This window comes from Anomaloglossus baeobatrachus, chromosome 5 (assembly GCF_048569485.1).
Source record: "Anomaloglossus baeobatrachus isolate aAnoBae1 chromosome 5, aAnoBae1.hap1, whole genome shotgun sequence".
NCBI lineage: Eukaryota > Metazoa > Chordata > Amphibia > Anura > Aromobatidae > Anomaloglossus > Anomaloglossus baeobatrachus.
In genome coordinates, this window is record NC_134357.1 from 536,845,090 (window position 1) to 536,869,228 (window position 24,139).

The 24,139-nt window shown below is 46.8% G+C and overlaps 1 protein-coding gene across 1 annotated transcript in view; it reads left to right on the forward strand.

Moving 5' to 3' along the window:
• LOC142312180 (uncharacterized) overlaps positions 1-21,160 on the forward strand; it is a 187,930-nt gene extending 166,770 nt beyond the window's left edge. Inside the window, exon 12 of the mRNA XM_075351080.1 lies at positions 19,117-21,160. Coding sequence (XP_075207195.1) covers positions 19,117-20,006 — 890 coding nt within the window. The 3' untranslated portion in view covers positions 20,007-21,160. The remainder of the gene's footprint in view (positions 1-19,116) is intronic.
• The last annotated feature ends 2,979 nt before the right edge of the window (positions 21,161-24,139 follow it).

The following is a 24,139-nucleotide window of genomic DNA, read 5'->3' on the forward strand; positions in this document are numbered from 1 at the left end:
CTGGAAAATTTTACCAATGATGTTTTTGGATTTTCCAGGTATCTTTGCAAAGTGTAAAGTACGTTCTTTGTTGCAACAATTCACAGGGCAAGTCTTTTATGCTATGCAATAAGTCTTTACAGGCGCACGTCACCCGGGTTGCAGCCGGGTCCAGTCCGCATCCTGTTCGTGACGCCAAAGTTGTGTCGCCAGGGGTTAAGGGGATACCCAGAACCGGGCCAAGGGGTCGCTTCTGGAAAGGGGATCACGGTGTCGTGACCCGGTCTGTGCTCCCTGGTTCCACAATAAAAAGGGGGGTTATGTTCATGACGCCACCCGTGGAATGTGATCAGAGATGACCACCGCTGCTGCAGAACCTCCGGGGTGATGGAAGGCAGCTTGAGATGGGACGGCTCCCCACGGGTAGAGCCTTCTCCCCGGGGCAGTGTGTTAGTCTATGGGGGGAGTGCAGGACACGAGCACAATAAACAGGCAGACTCACGGTTTTGCAGTTTCTTTGTCCTTTACTGATGATGGTATTCAGCAGAGTACTGTCCACGGAGTCTGTGAGGGGTTCAGGGCTTCTCCCACCCAGCCGGGCCGTTTTGGCTTCCTTGCCTGCACTGTGTGTCTGTGGCCCTGCTGCCGTGTGAACTATGCAGCCGGCTCTGCTTTGCTCTGCTCCTAGGTACCGACCTGACAGGCAACTCGAGTCCTTACTTGTATGTTCCTGAACTCTGCGTTTGTTGCTTGTGTCTGTGGTACAGATAGAGAATGTGGAATCCTCACTTCTCTGGTGTTCACTGTACAGTATGTAACCTGCAGTCTCGGATCCAGCATCCGTTCTGTGTGCTCCACTGGGGTGAGCTCTGCAATGCTCTGCCTCCCAGGAATGTTCCTCTGTGTACGCTTTCTCCTTTCCTCAGACCCTCAGCTAGGCCTGGAATTGGTCAGTGGATCCTGAGGTGAGCTCAAGCCAGCTTCCAACCTGCAGATCCTTTCTCCTCAGTTCTCTGCACTGAACTTCCAAACTGAAACTACTGACCATTTCCTCCCCCCACCAGAATGTACAGGGAAGCAGCTTGGTCTCCCCCTTCTGGCCAGGAGGTCTTGGTGTTGTGTGTGTGGGGAGTTAACCCTTTGTGTGGCAACCCTGGGGTGCCACACTAGCATGCGTCTTACAGAGGAAGGTAGATGCTAGAATGTATGGGCTTCTTCCAGGTATGACTTAATTTGTCATGAAGCTAGTCACGCCCACTAACCTGGAAGGAGCCCATATATTCTAGGCTCAACGCACAGATGAAGAGAGGAGCCGAAGCATAAACATCCCGCAGAGCTGTATGCCCCCCCACCCCAGTGTTGTCTACCCCTAGAACTATCTGTCCCCCCACTCCAGTGCAGTATAACCACCAGAACAGTCTGTTCCCTCCCACCCCAGTGCTTTATACCCCCAGAACTGTCTGTCCCTCCACCCCAGTGCTGTATACCCCCAGAACTGTCTGTCCCTTGACCCCAGTGCTGTATACCCCCAAAACTGTCTGTCCCTTGACCCCAGTGCTGTATACCCCCAGAACTCTGTCCCCTAACCCCAGTGCTGTATACCCCCAGAACTGTCTGTCCATAACATTTTGTAAACTAAAGCCACAACATATGTCCTCCCCAGTTTTAGGTCCCATAAGGTGGGATGGGACATTGGGGGGTATGTAGGTTCATAAAAATCAGAGCAGACATTTTGTGAGTGTTCTTCTCTGAGAGGTCATGTGCGGCACACGTGTGAGGAGTCCTAGGAAAACGTGTGGCTCCACAGCGCCTGCCCTGCGCAACCCAGCACCTTGCCTAATCATAAAGGAACAAGGTAACTGATCCATCTGTGTATCTGTTTGCAACCATAACTGATCTGTAACTGTTCTTTTGACATAATATCGGTAAATCCCTTCTTGTATATAGCGTATTATCTAGTGTGCCCTTAAGGCGATTAAATATAAAATTTATCTTGGGCTGTTTTCTTTTATCTTGATCCATGAACCCCATATCCATGAGCTTGGTTTAACATTACATGCTACCTGGACTGGTTTCTGGCGTGATATAGTCCTGCTAGTGGACCAGACCTATATCTAACAAGGAACTTGTGGCAGACTGCTGCACTGGACCTGCAGAATCCTGTTCCACTGGCTCCTGCACCGTCACGAACAGTTTGTATGATACCATAAGCCACCCTCGATCTCTGTACTCCACTGTGAGGTTTTCACTTTTTGCCATGTCTGCTGTCACTTTTACTTGAGTCTGTTTTTTCCATCGGCCATCTTGTTTCCTGTCTTGCTGCATCAACCTTCCCCTCAATCAATATGGAGTCCTCAGATTATACGTTTCTGCCCTGTTCTCTGCCACTTGCCTACTTAAGCTTCATCAGTTGTTTAATCAGTGCTTCTGAATCCTGTTTGCAGCCTGTTTGGTGCAAAGGTTCTGGCGACCAGTCGAGGTTATGAGAAAGCTAAAGCCTGCTTTACACGTTGCAATTAGTTGTACAATCGCATTTGCGATGTGACACGCCCAGGTTGCATACGGGATCTTATGAGATTGCACGTAGGTCGTTCATTTGCTGTCACACGAGCGTTAGTAGTCTATGTTAAATTGATCAATTTAGTGTGCGATCCTTTAGATCATGTGTTCTGTGACGCATGCATTGGGCACCTTTTTTTTTTTTTTTTTATTTATTGACTTCTTGACAAGCGTGTGTAATGTGTAGGGATGCGTTTTTACTATGTCATCTGCCATTCAGCTCTGCTACATGGCCGCTGACAGCAGACACAGACAGCCATGTAGCAGAGCTGAATGGCAGATGACAGCAGACACAGACAGAGCCGCACAATCAGAATGAACTCGGGTGAACTTCCCCCGACTTCATTGTGATGCTGCGGCTCTGTCTGTGTCGCGCCCTGATTAGCGGTCACCTGTGAAGGACTCACCGGGGACCGCTAAACTCCTGAGTAACTGAATTGAGCAGCCCTCTCTCATATACTCACCGATCCCCGATCTCCGGCGCTGTACGGCATTACACTGCTCCGGCGGCTTTTACTATTTTCAAAAAAGCCGGCCGCCCATTAAACAATCTCGTATTCCCTGCTTTCCCCGCCCACCGGCGCCTATGATTGGTTACAGTGAGACACGCCCCCACGCTGAGTGACAGGTGTCACACTGCACCCAATCACAGCAGCCGGTGGGCATGTCTATACTGTGTAGTGAAATAAATAATTAAATAATTTAAAAAAACGGCGTGCGGTCCCCCCCAATTTTAAAACCAGCCAGATAAAGCCATACGGCTGAAGGCTGGTATTCTCAGGATGGGGAGCTCCACATTATGGGGAGCCCCCCAGCCTAACAATATCAGCCAGCAGCCGCCCAGAATTGCCGCATACATTAGATGCGACAGTTCTGGGACTGTACCGGGCTCTTCCCGATTTGCCCTGGTGCGTTGGCAAATCGGGGTAATAAGGAGTTATTGGCAGCCCATAGCTGCCAATAAGTCCTAGATTAATCAGGTCAGGCGTCTATGAGACACCTTCCATGATTAATCTGTAAATTACAGTAAATAAACACACACACCCGAAAAAATCCTTTATTAGAAATAAAAAACACAAACATATACCCTGGTTAACCACTTTAATCAGCCCCAAAAAGCCCTCCATGTCCGGCGTAATCCAGGATGCTCCAGCGTCGCTTCCAGTGCTGCTGCATGGAGGTGACCGGAGCTGCAAAAGACACCGCCGCTCCTGTCACCTCCACACAGCAACTGAAGACAGCCGTGCGATCGGCTGAGCTGTCACTGAGGTTACCCGCTGTCACTGGATCCAGCGGTGGCCACGGGTAACCTCAGTGACAGCTCAGCTGATTGCGCTACTCACCGCCGCTCCTCTCACCTCCACGCAGCAACTGAGGTGAGTAGCGTGATCAGCTGAACGGTTTTGCGTTCAATCCTGATCGCACGTAGATGTCACACGCAGATACCTCACAAACGATGCCGGATGTGCGTCACTTACAACTTGACCCCAACGACGGATTGTGAGATATATTGAAGCGTGTGTAGCGGGCTTTAGTGTCATGCCAGAGGATGCGCAGCCTGCTTTGTCTACCTCAACGTTTTCCCCTGTGGTTGCGAGGACAGTAGGTGTCAGTGTTCCATTGCGTCAAGCAGACCTTACGTACCACTCGGGGGGGAGAGAAACATGGCATGTTGGCGGAAGTGACGAGGTCTTATCATGTGGCTCCCACATATTAGAGACATCAAGGTGTGGCTGCGTGGTGCTGTTTCTTTACAGATTAACAGGCCCATGACCGAGTGGAGGGATCTTGACTGACCCCTTGGCCTGGTACGTGACATATTGGTCACAGCGAGCTGGGATTGATATTATAGTGTGAGACCCATACTCTCAGACACTAAAGACTGCCAGTAGCAGCTGTGGCTGCTAGGGTCTTAAGACCAGCTCAACAATAGAGTGTCAGATACTGTAAGGTGTGTGGGTGCATCAGGTTGCAGCTCTGTGTCCATCACCAAAGACTGCAAGAATGGCAGAAAGCACAATAAGCAAAGGTAAAGAACTAGCCAATGCCATGGTCGGAGCAGAAAAGGTGGAGGACGGTGTTGTGCGCGGTGAGGAGGAGCTCTGCAGTGGACTACGCACCACCTAGCAATGTTGTGGGCGGTGAGGAGGAACCTAGTCAAGGGTCATCAAGGAGCCAGACGCCAGTCATCAGCACTGTAGTGGCCAGTGCACCACCTGGCTCTGCAGCGGGCTGCTTACCCCCTGGCTTTGCAGTGGGCAGCTTACCATCTGCCCATTCTCCCAGCCAAGCAGGCTCAGATGCCCCCCTTCAAGCTGCTCTGCCCTGTCTGTATGCTGGAGACCAGGACACATACAAGATCGTCATGGCAAAGCGTGAGGCCGCAGGAGGGGTGTGTGACAGGCAGAGCGTGAGGCCGCAGAATGATGGGCAGAATGGCAGGCAGAGCGTGAGGCCGCAGAACGACGAACAGAATGGCAGGCAGAGCAAAACCACCAGCTGAAGCTAGCTCAGCTCCAGACCCCGTCATCATCCACCCTGGACTATCCACAGAGACCAAGCCTCCAAAGGTCCGGATTGAGGACTTCCCAGTGCTGGAGGAGGATGGAGACTTGGACTCATTTTTGCTGACCTTTGAATGAACTTGCCTGCAGCACCACCTTGCCAAGGATTAGTGGGCCAAATACCTGACACCTTGTTTAAGGAGTGAGGCCCTGATATCCTTGAGGACTTGCCTACTGAGGCGGATCAGGGCTATGACGCCATCAAACAGGCCCTGATCCAACAGTACAACCTCACTCTAGAGTCCTACCACAAGAAATTCTGCAGCCTGAAACGGGGACCAAAGGACAACTGAGCCGACCTCCGGCGAGCCCTTGCGAGAGCTGTCGACCACTGGACCAAGGGCCTGCAGCTCACCACCGGCCCACAGATTCTGGATTTGTTTATCATGGTACAACACTTGTGTAACAGCCCCGAGAACAATCCCCCAGTTCATTCGTGGCCAGAAGCCACAGGGGTCCACCGCTATGGCCACCCTGGTGGATGACTACATGAATAATTGGACCGCTGAGGCGAAGAAACCGTTCAACAGCACCTGGAGAGGGGGTAAGATGAACCCTACATCTGTTTCCCCTGCCCCTAGACTGCAGGGGTTATACCCCTTGACTCCCTTCTCCAGGCCCATGGTGGAACCCAGAAGGTGCCACCTCTGCAATCAAGTCGGACACCTTAGAGCCACGCGTACAAAGCGCAATGAGACTCGATTCACGAAACCATCCACAGTATTGTGTATGGGTGGAGTGGTGGAAGGTCCTTGGACAATTTCAAACCTGTCACCATTGACCAGGCTGTGGCCATGGGACTGCAGAACACCAGCGCTGAGATGATCCTGGTATGGCCGGAGATGGTGTCCCCCCAAAATTTGGCACCTGAAAATCCTTACCATCTCTTCGATTGGAAGCATTAAACTGAAGCTGCCCGTCGTCAAAGTTTATTTGAACTGGGTCGCTGGAAGAGGGATGTTGGAATAACTGTGAATATTGTTGCAAATGTTTTGCAGATTTGGGTCAGCTAGCGTCCCAGTATGTGGCCACTGAAACCCTAAGTGCTGATCCTTCAGCTAGTGTTGATCTGTGCCCTGTTGATGTCACTGGGTTTTTTGTGCCTGCTGTAAGGGAGGAGGGAGTGAGCTCTGAGTCTTTTGCTTACACTGACACCACAGACACACACACAGCTATGGCTGTGATAGAGGGGAGGTCAGAGAAAGGTGTGACTATGCTTTTACAGGTAATCAGCCAGTGTGTTGGAACCTCTTGCCCTCTACAGGCATAAAGCAGAGGGCAGGATACTGTTCTGGAGGTAGGGGCTGCCACAGGAAATGTGAGGTCGCTGGATGAGACCCCACGGCAGGGTTCTGCCACTGCTGCAGAGGGGAACTGGCATTTGAAATTGGAGCTATCCCTGGTGTGGAAGAACTCCCAGGTAAGATCTCTTTGCAAGGCTCCTCCACAACTGGGGTGTCTGGAACTAGATAAGTCTGCCTGAACCAACATAAATGGAGGTGACGCAGGCTTGACCCATGGTAACAGCGGCCGAGTTGCTGTTACCTGCAACGGTACTGCTGGAGCCCAAGTAGCCTCACGGAGGTCTGACAGCTTATTCCCCTTCCAACCATGTGGCAACCGAGTCATACGGAGGCCAGGACACAGGTCCCCGGGAACTGACAGAAGATGTGGCAGTTTGTCTACTCTGACCACGTCCAGTCAGGGGTTTCAGGCAGCATTGGAAGCTGACAACAGCCTGAAAGCTCTTAAGAGCAGGCGGCACAGCCTCACTCAGACTCTGAGTGGGTGGTCTGGTCTGGGACCAAGGACAGCTGTACCAGGTCCTGCTCCAGCAAGGTTCTCCAAAGGCATGCCTCAGGGACCAACAGTTAATGTTACTCACGGCTGGTCCGAATGGTGGAAAAATTCACTGCTGGTCCAGACGATGGGGAACTTATACTCACTGTTTGTCAGGGTGATGGGAAAGAGGTCCCCATCACCTGTCAAAGTAATGAGGAAGGGCTTTCTACAGCTTGTTAGGGTGATGGGAAAGTTACACCCATAACCTGTCCGGATGATGGAAAGAGTGTACTCACTGGTTGTTAGGGTGAAGGGAAAGGTAGTGAGTAAGGGCTTCCACAGCTGGCCAGGGTGATAGACAAGTTGCACCCATAACCTGTCTAGATGATGGGAAGGGCTAACCCACCAGTTGTTAGAGGTATGGGAAATTAGTTCCTATAATATGTCAATGTCAAGGTTTTCCAACAGCCAGTCAGGGTGATAGGAAAGTTGTACCCATAACCTGTCCAGAGGGGAAAGTTGGACCCACTGTCTGTCAGGGGGATGGGACAGCGGTACTCATCACCTGTCAGAACGGTAAGGAAGAATTTCCCACCGCCTGCCAAGTTGAAGGACACAGATTCTCAGGGTGGTGGGAAAGTGGCATCCCCAGCTGACAGGACAACAGAAAAGTGTTGCCCCCCAGCTAATCAAGCTGATGGGAGGGTGTTGTTAATCCCAGGGGAGACGGCCTACATAGCCGCTGTCACCCACAGACGGAGTACCGAGGATGCAAGTAACGCACTGCTTTCTGGCCCTACTCCTGAGGAATAATTGACCCACAACAAGGCCCAGAGAGTTCCTGTAAAGGTGGGGTCCTAAACCTACTACTCGCCATCTCTTGCCAGGGATTCCAGGCTGCCCTACCAGTAAGTGTCTTGAGGGGCGGAGTGACCTGACGGAGGCCACCGTTTCTGAACCTGAAAGGGAATGAAAGGCCGCAGTGCCCTCTAAAGGGGGGAAGGTGTGAGAAAAATCATGAGGAATATGAAATTCATACATGTCACCATTATCTAGACAAAAAGACTCCCAAAATTCAGTCTGAACAGGTGGAAAACTGAACATGACATGACAAAAAAAGATAGTTGCACTCTGAAATGCAAACAGTGAATGCAAGAGTATAGATATGCAGCACTGCTTAAGGAAACCTATAAAAATAATAATAATCTTAATTTCTATAGCGCCAACATATTCCGCAGCGCTTTACAATTCAGGAGGCTCATATACAAACAAGTAACAGTTATAGAATATACAATATTTAAAGTGAAAAAAGGCAACCCTGCTCATGAGAGCTTACAATCTACAATGAGATGGGGGGGAGGGGCAAGGTACAAGTGCTTATTTACAATGACAATCCAGCCATCTCATGGAAATGGGGGATAGTTAATGGCTTCCTGGACCAGTTGGCCAGAGCCTTGAGATGCATTTGGGTGCCATGGAGTTTGACGTGGGGTTATTTTCTGATAAGTTGTGGAGGGATTAGGTGAAATTAGTTCGGCTAGGGAGTGTGATAGGCCGCCCTAAAAAGAGGCGTTTTTAGGGTGCGTCTGAAGCTGAGTAAGTTGTGATTCGTCCTAACTTCTTGGGGTAGAGCGTTCCAGAGGTTTGGGGCACCTCGGAAGAAGTCTTGGATTCGGGAGTGGGAGGTTCGAATTAGTGTGGATGTTAGTCGAACGTCATTTGAAGAGCGTAGAGAACGGGTGGGGTGATAGACAGAGAGGAGGGTGGAGATGTAGGGGGGTGCTGCACTGTGGATAGCTTTGTGGGTGAGAACAAGCAGTTTGAATTGGATCCTGTGATATATGGGCAGCCAGTGCAATGACTGGCACAGAGCAGAGGCATCCGAGTAGCGGTTAGCCAGATAGGTGACCCTGGCTGCTGCATTAAGGATGGACTGTAGAGGAGAGAGTCTAGTTAGGGGGAGACCAATTAATAGAGAGTTACAGTAGTCAAGGCGAGAGTGGATCAGGGCCATGGTGAGGGTTTTTGTCGTTTCCATTGAGAAAGAGAGGCGGATTCTAGAGATGTTCTTGAGGTGCAAGCGGCAGGAGCGGGCAAGAGATTGTATGTGGGAGGTGAAGGAGAGATCAGTGTCAAGTATAACACCCAGACAGCGAGCTTGCTGCCTAGGACTTATCGTTGTGTCACACACAGAGAGGGAGATGTCAGGTTTAGGGAGGTTGGGAGATGGAGGGAAAAGAAGTTCAGTTTAGGAAAGGATAAGTTTCAGATAGAGAGCAGACATGATGTTGCAAACTGCAGTCAGGCAGTCACTTGTGTTCTATTCCCAACTTTTCAACCTACTTTCAGGGTCATCAGATATCAGAATTTCCAAATAATTCAAATGACCCAATTTCTCATAAAACATTCAATTCTTTATTATTTTATTGGACATACACACAAGAAAAATATTAAAAAGATGGATAATGATATAAAAATATCCTGGGCTCAATAAGTGTTAGTTTCTTTTTTTTACATTGTACATAATAAATTTATACAGGTTCATAACACACACAATTTTTTTAACAAATTTTTGTACATATGTTTTATGAGGTTGGTCTCCTGCAAAAGTACTCAATCCCTAATTCACACGTATCAAGGTCTGTTACACAGATATAATATATAATTAGTGATCTATGGGAAAGTGCTAGTGCATTATCATACTGCTAAAAATAAATAGATAATTTAAGAGACCAAAGATACATGAAAAAAGGGGGGTTGAATAGTTTAGTTTAGGGATGAAAAAGTGGGTTGAATCTGCTCATTCCAATAAGTCTATGCAGGGTTTTTAATTATATAAGGCAAGTCACAGAAAAACTGCATCAGAAAAAAGGTCTCTATAGGCACTCACATTGTCACAAAGGTTACTAAAAAACTCTTTGTGAACAGATACCAAAAGTGTCTATGCATCTCTATAAAGGGTTAACAGAGCAAAATTCAATCCGTTACACGATTGCAGGAATTGAGTTACATCAGCATGTTATTAGGCAAGCCACATAACATTAATCCATGAATAGTTGTTACGTCACCGCCGGAGTCTGCTCCAGCTACTTCTGCTCCGATCGGCAGGTGACGCCGTGTTCCTGCCGTGGATGGTGATGGGAGAGAAGTCGATGCCAGCGGCACCAGTGGGCGCAGGCTCCGATCATCCACTGGGCCTGGGTTAGCTTGGGATCTGCAGTACCGCTGGCTGACTGTGGGTGGCATGTGTCTTCCAGCTGAAGTTGCCAGCGTTCAGCTACAGCCAATGGGAAGACACCACACCCTTCTTATTTCCCCCCCTGTCACATGATTACTGCCAGATATAGTTCTGATTTTCCTGGCTCCTGTTATGTCCTATTCTGTTTGGTGATTCCTGTGTGTTGACTTCTGCATGTTTTGACTACCCTTCTGCCTACTGTTTTTGTACCTTGCTGCCCGACCCGGATCTGACCTCTGCTACGTTTACTGACTACGTCACTGCCTGCTGATTCTGTCCCTGTTCCGCAATTCCTGGTTTGACCCTGCCTGACTACAACTCTCATCGGACTGCAGCCTTCCACAGGTAGTGATCTCCAGTTCCCGGTGTAATTCCAAATCCCTGTATAGGGGTTAAAGGGTTTCAGGGTTCTGGGGGTCCTACTTGGTGAGTGACTTCCCTCTAGCCTCCCCTTTACAGCCCATCTGAGTCTGTGGATCCAGGCAGGCGTTACAATAGTAATGTGACTAGAGCAATACTCATCAAACAGGTATACAAATGGTTAACAGAAAGGAATTCAGTCTGCCAAACACTTGCAGGAGTAGGATTACATCAGTATGTTACCAGGCAAGTCACATAACATTAAGCCAGAAACAAAGATGTAATTAGAGCAATATTTTATCAAGCAGGTTCAAGAATTAAATCAACATACTGTCAAACAAATCATATAGAGCGGCAATGAACCATAAGCCTTAATATAGATCTTACATAAGAGCCACAGGATCCCCCTTAACGATCGTTTCGTCTCTTCCTCAGAAGGGGTCCCCTGAGTCTCCCTGAGCCTTGTGGGACCCCAACAGTGAGAGGAAGAGGAGAAGATGTGGAGCCTGAAAATGATACACTGAATGAGCGGCCAGAAAGATAGGAAGAGAACCAGGAAAGCACAGTGTCCTTTAGGCTGATAGAATGGAGCATAGAGAGAAGGAGATGGTGGTCAACAGTGTCGAAGGCGGCAGAAAGGTCAAGTAGAATAAGCAGAGAGTGGTCACCATTACGTTTTGCTGTCAATAGGTCATTGGTCACTTTGACAAGGGCATTTTCTGTTGAGTGTAAAGGGTGGAAGCCAGACTGTAAAGGATCTAGAAGAGAGTGAGAGGAGAGGTAGCGGGTGAGACGAGAGTAGACCAGGCGCTCCAAGAGTTTAGAGATGAAGGGGAGATTGGAGACTGGTCTGTAGTTGCTTGTGCAGGACGGATCAAGAGAAGGTTTTTTTTAATATTGGAGTAACAATAGAGTGTTTGAGGGAGCAGGGGAAGATACCAGAAAAGAGAGAGAAAGAGAGAGATTGAAGATTTTAGTTAGGTGAGTAGTGACAACCGGAGAGAGGGACTGGAGAAGGTGTGAGGGAAAAGGGTCAGTAGGGCAAGTGGTAGGACGAGAAGAAGAGAGGAGCCTGGAGACTTCCTCCTCTGTGACTGGGTCAAATGTGGAAAGTGAGCTGGATGGGATATGGGGAGGGATGAGATTCACAAAGCTTGGTGGCTGGGAGCTGATCTCTCGGCGGATGTTTTCTATTTTCTCTGTGAAATACGAAGCCAGGTCATCAGCATGAAGGTCTGTGATAGGGGTGTGTGCTTTGGGACTGAGGAGGGAGTGAAAGGTGTCAAAGAGCTTTTTTGGATTGTTAGATAGTGAGGAGAATAAGGGTGGTGAAGTAGGTCTGTTTGGCGAGGTGAAGGGAAGAGTTGTAGGTCCTTAACATGAACTTGTAGTGGAGGAAGTTTTCTGGTGTGCGGGTTTTCCTCCATAGGCGTTCGGCACTCCTAGAGCATCGCTGGAGATATAGAGTTTGTGATGTGAGCCAAGGCTGTTTTACTCGGTGTTTGGAGGTTCTGAGGGTGAGGGGTGCTACTTGGTCCAGGGTGCTTCTGAGTGTGTCATTGTAGTGCTTTACAGCCAGATCAGGACAGGAAAGTGAGGAGATAGGGGACAGTGATAAGTGTAGCGAGTCTGTAAGTGTCTGAGAGTCAATGGCCTGTAGGTTTCTGAATGTGTGATAGGTGGGAGTATGCTGGGGCGGACGAGGGTTTGTGAGCTTGAAGGAGAGGATGTTGTGGTCAGAGAGGGGAAGAGGTGAGTTGTCAAAGTGAGAGATTGAGCAGAAGCGGAAAAAGACCAGGTCAAGGGTGTTACCATCTTCATGTGTCTCAGTGGATGAGAGCTGTGAGAGGCAAAGGGAGGTGGTTAGAGATAGAAGCTGGGATGCAGATGGGGAGTAGGGGCTGTTCATGGGGATGTTGAAGTCTCCTAGGATGAGGGTTGGCAATTCAGAGGACACGAAGTGTGGCAGCCAAGCTGAAAAGTGGTCAAGGAACTGGGTGGGTGAGCCTGGTGGATGGTATATGACAGCTACTCTGAGGCAGAGGGGATGGAAGAGTCTGATGGTGTGGACCTCAAAGAATGGGAATGAGAGTGATGGAGCTGGGGGGATGACCCGGAAAGTGCATTGTGGGGATAAGAGTAAACCGACTCCACCACCATGTCTGTTTCTAGGTCTTGGTGAATGGGTAAAGTGTAAACCACCATGAGAAATTGCAGCAGGGGAAGCAGTGTCAGAATCCTGAATCCAGGTTTCAGTGAGGGCTAGTAGGTTAAGAGAGTTATTGAGAAAGAGGTTGTGGATGTAAGGAAGCTTGTTACATACAGATCGTGGATTCCAGAGAGCTGAATTAAAAGAGGGAAGTGAGGGTGTACAACTAATATTAGTAAGGATAGCAGGGTTTCTATGGGAGGTGGTGGAGGAGGTAAAGTTAGCATGGGGTGGACCAGGATTAGGTGAGATATCCCCTGAAAGAAGTAGGAGTAGAAGGAGAAAGATCAGATGGTTTTTGGACTTGTGGCATGGTTTTTTGTGTAAGATCCTGGAGCATGATGGATTGAGATTAATCAGACAGGTGAAAAGAGCCTGGGAGCTGTACATAGGAGAGGGGAGGAGAGAGGGACTGATGTGGATTAGTGGTGATGGAGGGGGTACAAGGCGGTGAAAGTGGACAATAAAGGCACATAGAATGATAGAGATAGGAATAATAGTCATGGTGGAAACAAAAAGTGTCAAAGAGTAGTTTACCTGCCTCCTGCCCTGACTAATTGCCATTTAAATAACTGCCCAGCACTTAGCAAGGATGGCACTTTGCATAAGATGGCACACACATGCAGGCACCCCACACACGTGCAGCCCTTAAAAAAGCCCCAAATATATAGGGAAATCTAGAGGAATAGGTAAGGGGGATTGTGGGAGGCCAGCTTGTTAAGGGAAATTAACAAAAGGTAATCACACCAGGGAACAATTAGTGAAACAAAAAAGAACAAAGCATTTTTACATCCAGCCTGATACCAGACTGCACGATTACACCTTCCACCATCAGATAACATTTTTAAAGATGAAAATAGTCATACATCTGAGTATCAAAGTTAATGTAAAGGTGACATAGCAGGAGATACAGCAAGAAGGATGAAAGTTGTACCAGAAGACAGGGTTTAGTAGAGATATTCTGCAGGACTTATGGAGATACAGCAAGCAGGATGAAAGTTGTACCAGAAGACAGGATTTAGTAAAGATATTCTGCAGGCCTCATGGAGATACAGCAAGCAGGATGAAAGTTGTACCAGAAGACAGGGTTTAGTAGAGATATTCTGCAGGACTCAGATCCATTGCCATTGAAATAACTGCCCAGCACTTAGCAACGATGGAACTTTGCATAAGATGGCACACGCATGCAGGCACCCCACAACCTAGGAAAAATTGAGATTTAGCATACGAAAATGGCCATTTCTATATCTGCCCAGTAGCCACATCAAGGCATATCTTACATACTGGAAATCTACACTGAACTGAAGCCTCTTTCTGGGTTACAAACCTACAAGTGTATGGGCAAGTAGGACCTGCTACTACAGAATGAAATCAACTGTAATTAATGGGGGAGGGGTGCACAATCAGAGGATATGACTCCCTAATCTAGACGAAAAAACTGACGGCACTCCCAAAATTCAGTCTGAGAGATTCTTCAGTTCAGTGTAGGCTTCCAGTATTGAGATATGCCTTGACGTGGCTACTGGGCAGATATAGAAAGGGCCATTTTTGTATGCTAAATATCTTAATTTTTCCTAGATTTCCTTAAGCAGTACTGCACATCTATATTCTTACATTTATTGTTTGCATGCATTTGCATTTCAGAGTGCAACTCTACTGAAACTGCCCTAACCAAAGTCACCAATGATCTACTAACCGCCAAAACCAAACGACACTAACTACTCTATCCTCCTCCTCCTGGACCTGTCCTCTGCCTTCAACACAGTAGACCATTCCCTCCTACTACAGATTCTCTCATCTCTCGGTATCACAGACTTGGCCCTATCTTGGATCTCCTCATACCTAACCGACCGAACTTTCAGCATCTCCCATTCTCACACCACTTCCTCATCTCGCCCCCTATCTGTCGGGGTCCCCCAAGGCTCAGTTCTTGGACCCCTGCTGTTCTCCATCTACACCTTCGGCCTGGGACAGCTCATAGAGTCCCACGGCTTTCAGTATCATCTCTATGCAGATGACACACAGATCTACCTCTCTGGACCTGACATTACCTCTCTACTAACCAAAATTCCACAATGTCTGTCTGCTATTTCATCCTTCTTCTCTGCGCGATTCCTAAAGCTTAACATGGACAAAACAGAGTTCATTGTCTTTCCTCCTCCTCACTCATCTCCTCCAACAAGCCTTTCTATCAAACTTGATGGTTGCTCACTCTCCCCAGTCTCACAAGCTCGTTGCCTTGGAGTAACCCTCGACTCTGCTCTATTCTTCAAGCCATATATCCAAGCCCTCTTCACCTCATGCAGACTACAACTCAAAAATATCTCCTGGATCCGTGCTTTCCTTAACCAAGAATCATCAAAAACATTAGTGCATGCCCTCATCATCTCCCGCCTCAACTACTGCAACCTCCTGCTCTCTGGCCTCCCTTCCAACACTCTTGCACCCCTCCAATCTATGCTAAACTCTGCGGCCCACTTAATCCACCTCTCCCCTCGCTATTCCCCAGCCTCGCCACTCTGCCAATCCCTTCACTGGCTTCCCATCGCCCAATGACTCCAGTTCAAAACATTAACCATGACATACAAAGCCATCCACAACCTGTCTCCTCCTTACATCTGTGACCTAGTCTCCCGGTACCTACCTGCACACAACCTCAGATCTTCACAAGATTTCCTCTACTCCTCTCTTATCTCCTCTTCCCCCAATCGCGTACAAGATTTCTCCCGTGCTTCCTCCATACTCTGGAATGCTCTACCTCAGCATATCAGACTCTACCCTACCGTGGAAAGCTTCAAGAGGAACCTCAAGATCCATCTCAAGCCTACAACCTACAATAACCCTCAGTCCAGTACACCACTGCGCAACCAGCTCTGTCCTCACCTATTGTACCATCACCCATTCCCTGTAGACTGTGAGCCCTCGTGGGCAGGGTCCTCTCTCATCCTATACCAGTCTGTTTTGTACTGTTAATGATTGTTGTAGGTATACCCTCTTTCACTTGTAAAGCTCCATGGAATAAATGGCGCTATTATAATAAATAATGATAATAATAATAACTGTATTTTTTATGTCATGTTCATTTTTGCCCCTGTTCAGACTGAATTGTGGGAGTGCCGTCACTGTCAGTCTTTTTGTCTAGATTATGGATATTTTATATTTACATTTTGCAATCCAGACTTTATATTCACTCAAAAATATGTTCTGGAAAGTGCAGTTCCCCCATATTGGAGTGAGATCAGTGTGTTACTAATTCTCACTGCTTTTCATGCTCCACCAAATCACATTAAACTGTTCAGTGTTGGGTTTTCAGAAATTGGTTTTGTCCCGAGTTTTTCTGTTTCCAAATATCATACCCATTATAAGTAGCAAGGCGTGGAACCTGATGAGTCGCCCATTTCATCCAAACCTGCTGATTTATACGTTTCCAGGCTCCCTGTTATGTAGCTATAGAACAGAGAAAACAATTCAGACTCCCCAATCCTCCCTGTCGTATAGACTTTTAGAGATGAGTCTTCAGCCTTCGGTCTTTAGATCTCCTGAACAAATCTTTATGATTTAAATACTTGTATAACCAAATTATGATATTTGGGAGCAAATACAAAACGGTAGGAAGAAGAAACCTTCCTAGGAGCTTCAGCTTGGCTTCATATGATGACCACAATGGCAGGAACACAGGTCAAGCCAAAACTGTATCACAGCGCGGCTGATGGGAGCTGATGAGTGCATGCACCGGCCATCACACTAATTGTCGCTGTCAGTGACTGATATTGGCTTTAAGAGCGGTTTTCCACTCGAAACGTGTAGACCTCTGTCTACACTGCTGTTTTAACAATATTTCTCTTTTTTTATCGATTTGGAAAAAAGTTTTATTTTTTAATAGATTCTTTATGCGGATGCTGGTAAGACTTTCGTTCATTATGATTCCTGGTGGCTGGTCTAGTGTTTCCGTGCACCGTACATCGTACCCACATCAAGCTTAGCACTTGGTGAGCTGCTCCTTTCTTTGTGTTTTTTTTCAGCTATATCCACACAGTAAGGGGTACTTTGCACACTACGACATCGCAGCTGCGATGTCGGTGGGATCAAATCGAAAATGACGCACATCCGGCGTCGCTATCGATATCGTAGTGTGTAAATCCTGTATGATATGATTAATGAGCGCAAAAGTGTCGTTATCGTATCATCGGTGTAGTGTCTGACATTTCTATAATGTAGCTGCAGCGACGGTATGATGTTGTTCCTCGTTCCTGCGGCAGCACGCATCGCTGTGTGAGAAGCCGCAGGAGCGAGGAACATCTCCTCCTTACCTGCCTCCACTGAATATGCGTAAGGACGGAGGTGGGTGGGATGTTTACGTCCCGCTCATCTCCGCCCCTCTGCTTCTTTTGGCCGCCTACCGTGTGACGTCGCTGTGACGCCGCACGACCCGCCCCCTTAGGAAGGTGGGTCACCGGCCAGAGCGACGTCGCAGGGCAGGTATGTGCATGTGAAGCTGCCGTAGCGATAATGTTCGCTACGGCAGCTATCACAAGATATCGCTGCTGCGACAGGGGAGGGGACTATCGCGCTCGGCATCGCAAGCATCAGCTTGCGATGTCATAGTGTGCAAAGTACCCCTAAGAGTGTGTGGCTCTGCAGGAGGAGGTATGTGGAGATTACTGCGTCCCATTACTGGGGAGCAGGCGGCATTAACCCTTTCAGCTCTGACACTGTTTGTTGGGGGGTGTTTTGACACTTTCAAAGTATCAGAATGCTTTTTTCTCCTTTTTCATCTAACACATTCAACCCAACTAGTGACTAGTGATGTGTCGGTCGCAAATGATCCGAAACAAAGCCGGCTCGCTGCTGTGACTTACAGGAGCCGACACTCTAGTGAGAACCACTAAATTCTCTTAATGGCTCTTACTGGGTGTAAAAGTTCGGTGTGCAATGGATGAAACCCCGCCCACCTGAATGAAAACCCACTCACTCAACAATTTAATTGGCCCGTTGTAAGTGGGTGGGATTTTGCAGCGGATATGCGGGTTTCGGCGGCGTTAATATAATCTTAAATGTGTTCCCCTGGGGTGAACACATATTTAATGGGGATCCATTTAGGATCCAAAAGAGCCGGCTGTTTTGGTGAGTGGAACCATGGGAACCAGATCACCAAAAACAGTCGGACTGCCTATCACTAAACCAAAATCTGAAAACTAGGAAGTGAGGAAGCTCTAATTGCTCTTATGGTTGAGCCTAGAATGTATGGGCTCTTTTCAGGTTAGCAGGTGTGACCGGCTTGGTTAGTTGGTGTGGCGATATTTAGTCCTGTCTACTATAATCATGCAGGCTTTGCCCCCCCATGCACTCCCCTCCCGGTGGTCTTCGGTTATAAAACCCGCGCTTCGGTTATAAACAACTCCGTGATCACATGGACTTAAAAAAATGATTATTCCATCTGGAAACATCGGGGCTGCATTTTGAACACGCCCCATATCATGTGACAGAAATAACGTTATACATGGAAGGAGCCCACGCATTCTAGCATCTACCTTGCTCTCATAGTAGTGAGCTGTTTTCTTTGCTCATCATACAGTAATGTTCCTACAGTAACGCTCCCCCTCCCCAAAATATCGTACAACCCTTCCTACCTCCTAACATATAACGCCTTACTCAGCCCCATTCTTGCTGCAGATCTGTGACCTCAGGACACAGCACCGATCTCCTGGACCAGTTTCCCCAGTTGATCCGGCGGTCAGCAGGGGCTATAGATGTATGAGGGGCCGTTATCTGCAGTCTGTACAGTGTAATGGAGAAGTCAGTGATACATCTTTTCGTAAGAAGTGGGAGGATTTAGCCGGTGCCTGTTCGAAGGGTTTTATGCAACTGCTCTGTGAATCCAATAGCATTTTCCTTAATGAGATTGAGGCAGAGATGGAGACTATTTATACTTCCCTTAAACAGGATCTTTCTTCAGAGGCAATTAAAACGCTGAATAAAGAAATTGAAGCAGACCATCTTAGATGTGAGCGGTAAATCAAGCATATAAAAATAAAAAAATTTCAAAGAGACACTGAAGATTTCTCATCCAATAGAGCCTATAGATGGAAATCTCATAACATCAGATCTAGGCTCTCGTCTAGCTCTAGTTCAGCTTCACGGTCAAGATCAAATTCATTCAGATCTTTTACATCTTTTGAAGATCTAAGGTATGGGAGCTGTGCTCCAACTAAAGAGGCCATTGGAGGTGCACCACTACAATTATCCCACAAACGCGGTAAAGCACAGAAAGAAAACCATATGACCACCAGACAGCAGAGTAAAGCTAATGACTCAGCGCTACAGGTGATCAATTAATCATCACATGTGCTCTCTGAGGAACAATTGAGTGTGCTTTCTATGGGTATGACCTTCTCTCCAACTAATGGATTTAATTTTTTTTGTAGCCCTCAGAGACCTCCACATCTTTGCAAGGAACCTTTTATTAAAGAAATTCCCCAATAGATCAGCGGAAGATTCACCATTCACTAGTGAGACAGAAAGGGAAGCATTGACAATATTGGAGGAACTCTTATGTGAACAGACTAAAGAGCAGCAAGGTACGTTTCCAACCAATATTTTGCTCAGATCAACCAGGTTTCCTCCCTTGTCCCTAAGTCCTCCTATTTTAGTATTCACTAAATTAGTGACTGAAGACCTCAGAAAAATACAAACTAAACGACGTTTTCATAACCTGACACATATGCAACGGGTGGCTTTGGACCAACTACGAGCCATGGATGACGTTGTATTTAAAAATGTGGACAAGGGGGGAAACATAGTGATCTGGCCTAAAATACTATATGAGAAGGAAGTATATAGACAGTTAAAGAATACCAAAACCTACTCCAAACTACACTCTTGTCCCCCCTCATCTTTTTCCCATCAACTACAAGGGATTCTTAGTAGGTCCTTTGAGGAGGGCCTCATCACCAAAAAAGTGATGGAGGGCTTAATTGTTACATACCCCAAGATACCCACCCTTTACATTTTGACGAAAATCCACAAAGATCCTCTCAACTCCCTAGGACGTCCTATAGTTTCAGGGATTGGAGGTCTATGTGAACCTGTGTGCAGGTTTATAGATTACTATTTAAAAACCTTGGTGGAGACACTCCCCTCCAACAGTAAGGATACTACGGACGTCTTGAGGAGAGTTGATGGGATCTTTGTGGATCATGACAATCCTAGTCACTGCAGACGTCGAATCTCTCTACACCTGCATAGACCACTCCCATGGTCTGCAGGCGGTCCGTTTCTTCCTCAGAGGTACGAACCGGGACAGCCATTTTTGTGACCTGATCCTTGAGCTGCTCAACTTCATCCTGCATCACAATTTTTTTGTTTTTAAGGATAGTTTCTAGCTTCAATATCGTGGCACTTCTATGAGCGCGGCCTGTGCACCTTCGTACGCAAACCTCTTCCTAGGTTTCTGGGAGTGGGGTTTGTTTGGGGACGGGGGTCCACAGGCCATGTCCAATATTCAGTGCTGGACAAGATTTATAGATATTTTTATTTTGTGGCAGGGCCCAGTCGAGCAGCTCAAGGAATTTATGTCATCCCTCAATCAGAATGATTTGAATATCAGACTCACATACAAGTTTGATAAACAACGGATCGACTTCTTGGATATTCAAATGATAGTCGATTCACAGGGAGCAATTCAGACAGATGTATTTCGAAAATCAACATCTGTCAACTCCCTTTTACACGACTCCTCATCCATCAATATTCCACCATTAAAGCTGTCCCGATTGGTCAATTCTTGAGGATGAGACGGATTTGTTCCACCAATGAGAGATTTGAGGTTCAAGCCCGTGATCTGCAGACAAGATTCCTACAAAGGGGTTATAGTAGGCGAAATGTAAAGAATGGATATAGACGGGCCAAATGGACCCCTAGAAATCATCTACTGGAACCTTCTCTTCAGAAAAACTCAGATGAGAATATCAGATTTATATCTACGTTTAATCATGAATGGTCCACAATCAGAACTATTTTGAACAGGCAATGGCCAATCCTTAAAATAGCACTTTCTTTACAGTCCCATCAGACAGACCACTAATGACCTCAAGAAGGAGTAAGAATTTGGGGGATTTGTTGACTCAAAGTCATTATATGCTATATACATAATATTGATAGTCAATATTTTTCTGTTATTGGCAATATCCTATTTTCCTGATGTACTATCCCTTCATTTTCTGCATTGAAATAAGAAAATCTTGTTTATATTGTACTACGGTGGGAATGCTGAAGATTCTGGTTTTCCCAAATAACATGGAACGGCTTCATTTGAATTAATTGTTATTATATTGTTTTAAACCCACAGCATTGACCATAATATTGGTCAAAAGAGTGACACAAAGTCCAAAAAATGTGACTGGAATATTTTTAATGTAAATAAAGGTAGATACAACAATATAGGTGCTTTAAGGTGGAAAATTTTAAACACTGGGGACGATTGGACATGCAATGGGACCAATCATAAGTATGACTACCAATGCAAACATGTGGGATATATATCTAAGAAAAATATTTTTTGCTGTAAGTATCGATAACATGCCGCACTGATAATATGCAGATATGTGCACTCAAAAAAATTTTTTTAGTAACCACATAATATACTGATAGTCTATCAGTTGCACAGATTGCAGCCAAATGAAACAAAGTGTATCTTTGCCATGGTAAGTGGCAGACAAAATATTATTGTGTTATAAGTAACAATGATATATATACAGTTAGGACCAGAAATATTTGGACAGTGACACAAGTTTTGTTATTTTAGCTGTTTACAAAAACATGTTCAGAAATACAATTATATATATAATATGGGCTGAAAGTGCACACTCCCAGCTGCAATATGAGAGTTTTCACATCCAAATCGGAGAAAGGGTTTAGGAATCATAGCTCTGTAATGCATAGCCTCCTCTTTTTCAAGGGAACAAAAGTAATTGGACAAGGGACTCTAAGGGCTGCAATTAACTCTGAAGGCGTCTCCCTCGTTAACCTGTAATCAATGAAGTAGTTAAAAGGTCTGGGGTTGATTACAGGTGTGTGGTTTTGCATTTGGAAGCTGTTGCTGTGACCAGACAACATGCGGTCTAAGGAACTCTCAATTGAGGTGAAGCAGAACATCCTGAGGCTGAAAAAAAAGAAAAAATCCATCAGAGAGATAGCAGACATGCTTGGAGTAGCAAAATCAACAGTCGGGTACATTTTGAGAAAAAAGGAATTGACTGGTGAGCTTGGGAACTCAAAAAGGCCTGGGCGTCCATGGATGACAACAGTGGTGGATGATCGCCGCATACTTTCTTTGGTGAAGAAGAACCCGTTCACAACATCAACTGAAGTCCAGAACACTCTCGGTGAAGTAGGTGTATCTGTCTCTAAGTCAACAGTAAAGAGAAGACTCCATGAAAGTAAATACAAAGGGTTCACATCTAGATGCAAACCATTCATCAATTCCAAAAATAGACAGGCCAGAGTTAAATTTGCTGAAAAACACCTCATGAAGCCAGCTCAGTTCTGGAAAAGTATTCTATGGACAGATGAGACAAAGATCAACCTGTACCAGAATGATGGGAAGAAAAAAGTTTGGAGAAGAAAGGGAACGGCACATGATCCAAGGCACACCACATCCTCTGTAAAACATGGTGGAGGCAACGTGATGGCATGGGCATGCATGGCTTTCAATGGCACTGGGTCACTTGTGTTTATTGATGACGTAACAGCAGACAAGAGTAGCCGGATGAATTCTGAAGTGTACCGGGATATACCGTATATACTGGCGTATAAGACGACTTTTTACCCCCTTAAAATAATGGCTACAGTGGGGGGTCGTCTTATACGCCGGATATACCTCGGCAGCAATCTGCGGCGCCGTCACTTTAAGGCGCGCAGACGTCCTGTTTTGAATTTCATCTGTGGGCGGAGCTGCCGCCTTCTCAGTCCCACAGATGAAGGAGGCAGGCTTCTGTCCGGCGCTGTGTGGGCCCCCTCTCCACCGTCACCTAATCGGGTAAGTGCCCTCCCCGCCTCCCCATTATGGGCCCCGGTGAGCTGCTTCTAACCCCCCCCACCCGGTACAGCGGTACAGCACCCGCGGCATCGGCGGGGGGAGGGGGATTGGCAGGGATGTATGCCCTGCCAATCCCCCCCCCCCCCCCCCCCCGCCGATGCCGCGGGTGCTGTACCCGCCGAGCCGCGGGTGCAGGCCCCACAGAGCAGCAGAGTTGTATGTGTTTGTCTGTGTGTAGCAGAGTTGTATGTGTTTGTCTGTATGTAGCAGAGTTGTATGTGTTTGTCTGTGTGTAGCAGAGTTGTATGTGTTTGTCTGTATGTAGCAGAGTTGTATGTGTTTGTCTGTATGTAGCAGAGTTGTATGTGTTTGTCTGTATGTAGCAGAGTTGAATGTGTTTGTCTGTGTGTAGCAGAGTTGTATGTGTTTGTCTGTGTGTAGCAGAGTTGTATGTGTTTGTCTGTGTGTAGCAGAGTTGTATGTGTTTGTCTGTGTGTAGCAGAGTTGTATGTGTTTGTCTGTGTGTAGCAGAGTTGTATGTGTTTGTCTGTGTGTAGCAGAGTTGTATGTGTTTGTCTGTATGTAGCAGAGTTGTATGTGTTTGTCTGTATGTAGCAGAGTTGTATGTGTTTGTCTGTATGTAGCAGAGTTGTATGTGTTTGTCTGTATGTAGCAGAGTTGTATGTGTTTGTCTGTATGTAGCAGAGTTGTATGTGTTTGTCTGTATGTAGCAGAGTTGTATGTGTTTGTCTGTATGTAGCAGAGTTGTATGTGTTTGTCTGTGTGTAGCAGAGTTGTATGTGTTTGTCTGTGTGTAGCAGAGTTGTATGTGTTTGTCTGTATGTAGCAGAGTTGTATGTGTTTGTCTGTATGTAGCAGAGTTGTATGTGTTTGTCTGTATGTAGCAGAGTTGTATGTGTTTGTCTGTATGTAGCAGAGTTGTATGTGTTTGTCTGTATGTAGTCTTATACAGTGAGTATATCCCAAATTCTATATTTTTAGGGCAGAAGTTGGGGGTAGTCTTATACGCCCAGTCGTCTTATACGCCGGCATATACGGTACTTTCAGCCCAGATTCAGCCAAATGCCGCAAAGTTGATCGGACGGCGCTTCATAGTACAGATGGACAATGACCCCAAGCATACAGCCAAAGCTACCAAAGAGTTCATGAGTGCAAAAAAGTGGAACATTCTGCAATGGCCAAGTCAATCACCAGATCTTAACCCAATTGAGCATGCATTTCACTTGCTCAAATCCAGACTTAAGACGGAAAGACCCACAAACAAGCAAGACCTGAAGGCTGCGGCTGTAAAGGCCTGGCAAAGCATTAAGAAGGAGGAAACCCAGCGCTTGGTGATGTCCATGGGTTCTAGACTTAAGGCAGTGATTGCCTCCAAAGGATTCGCAACAAAA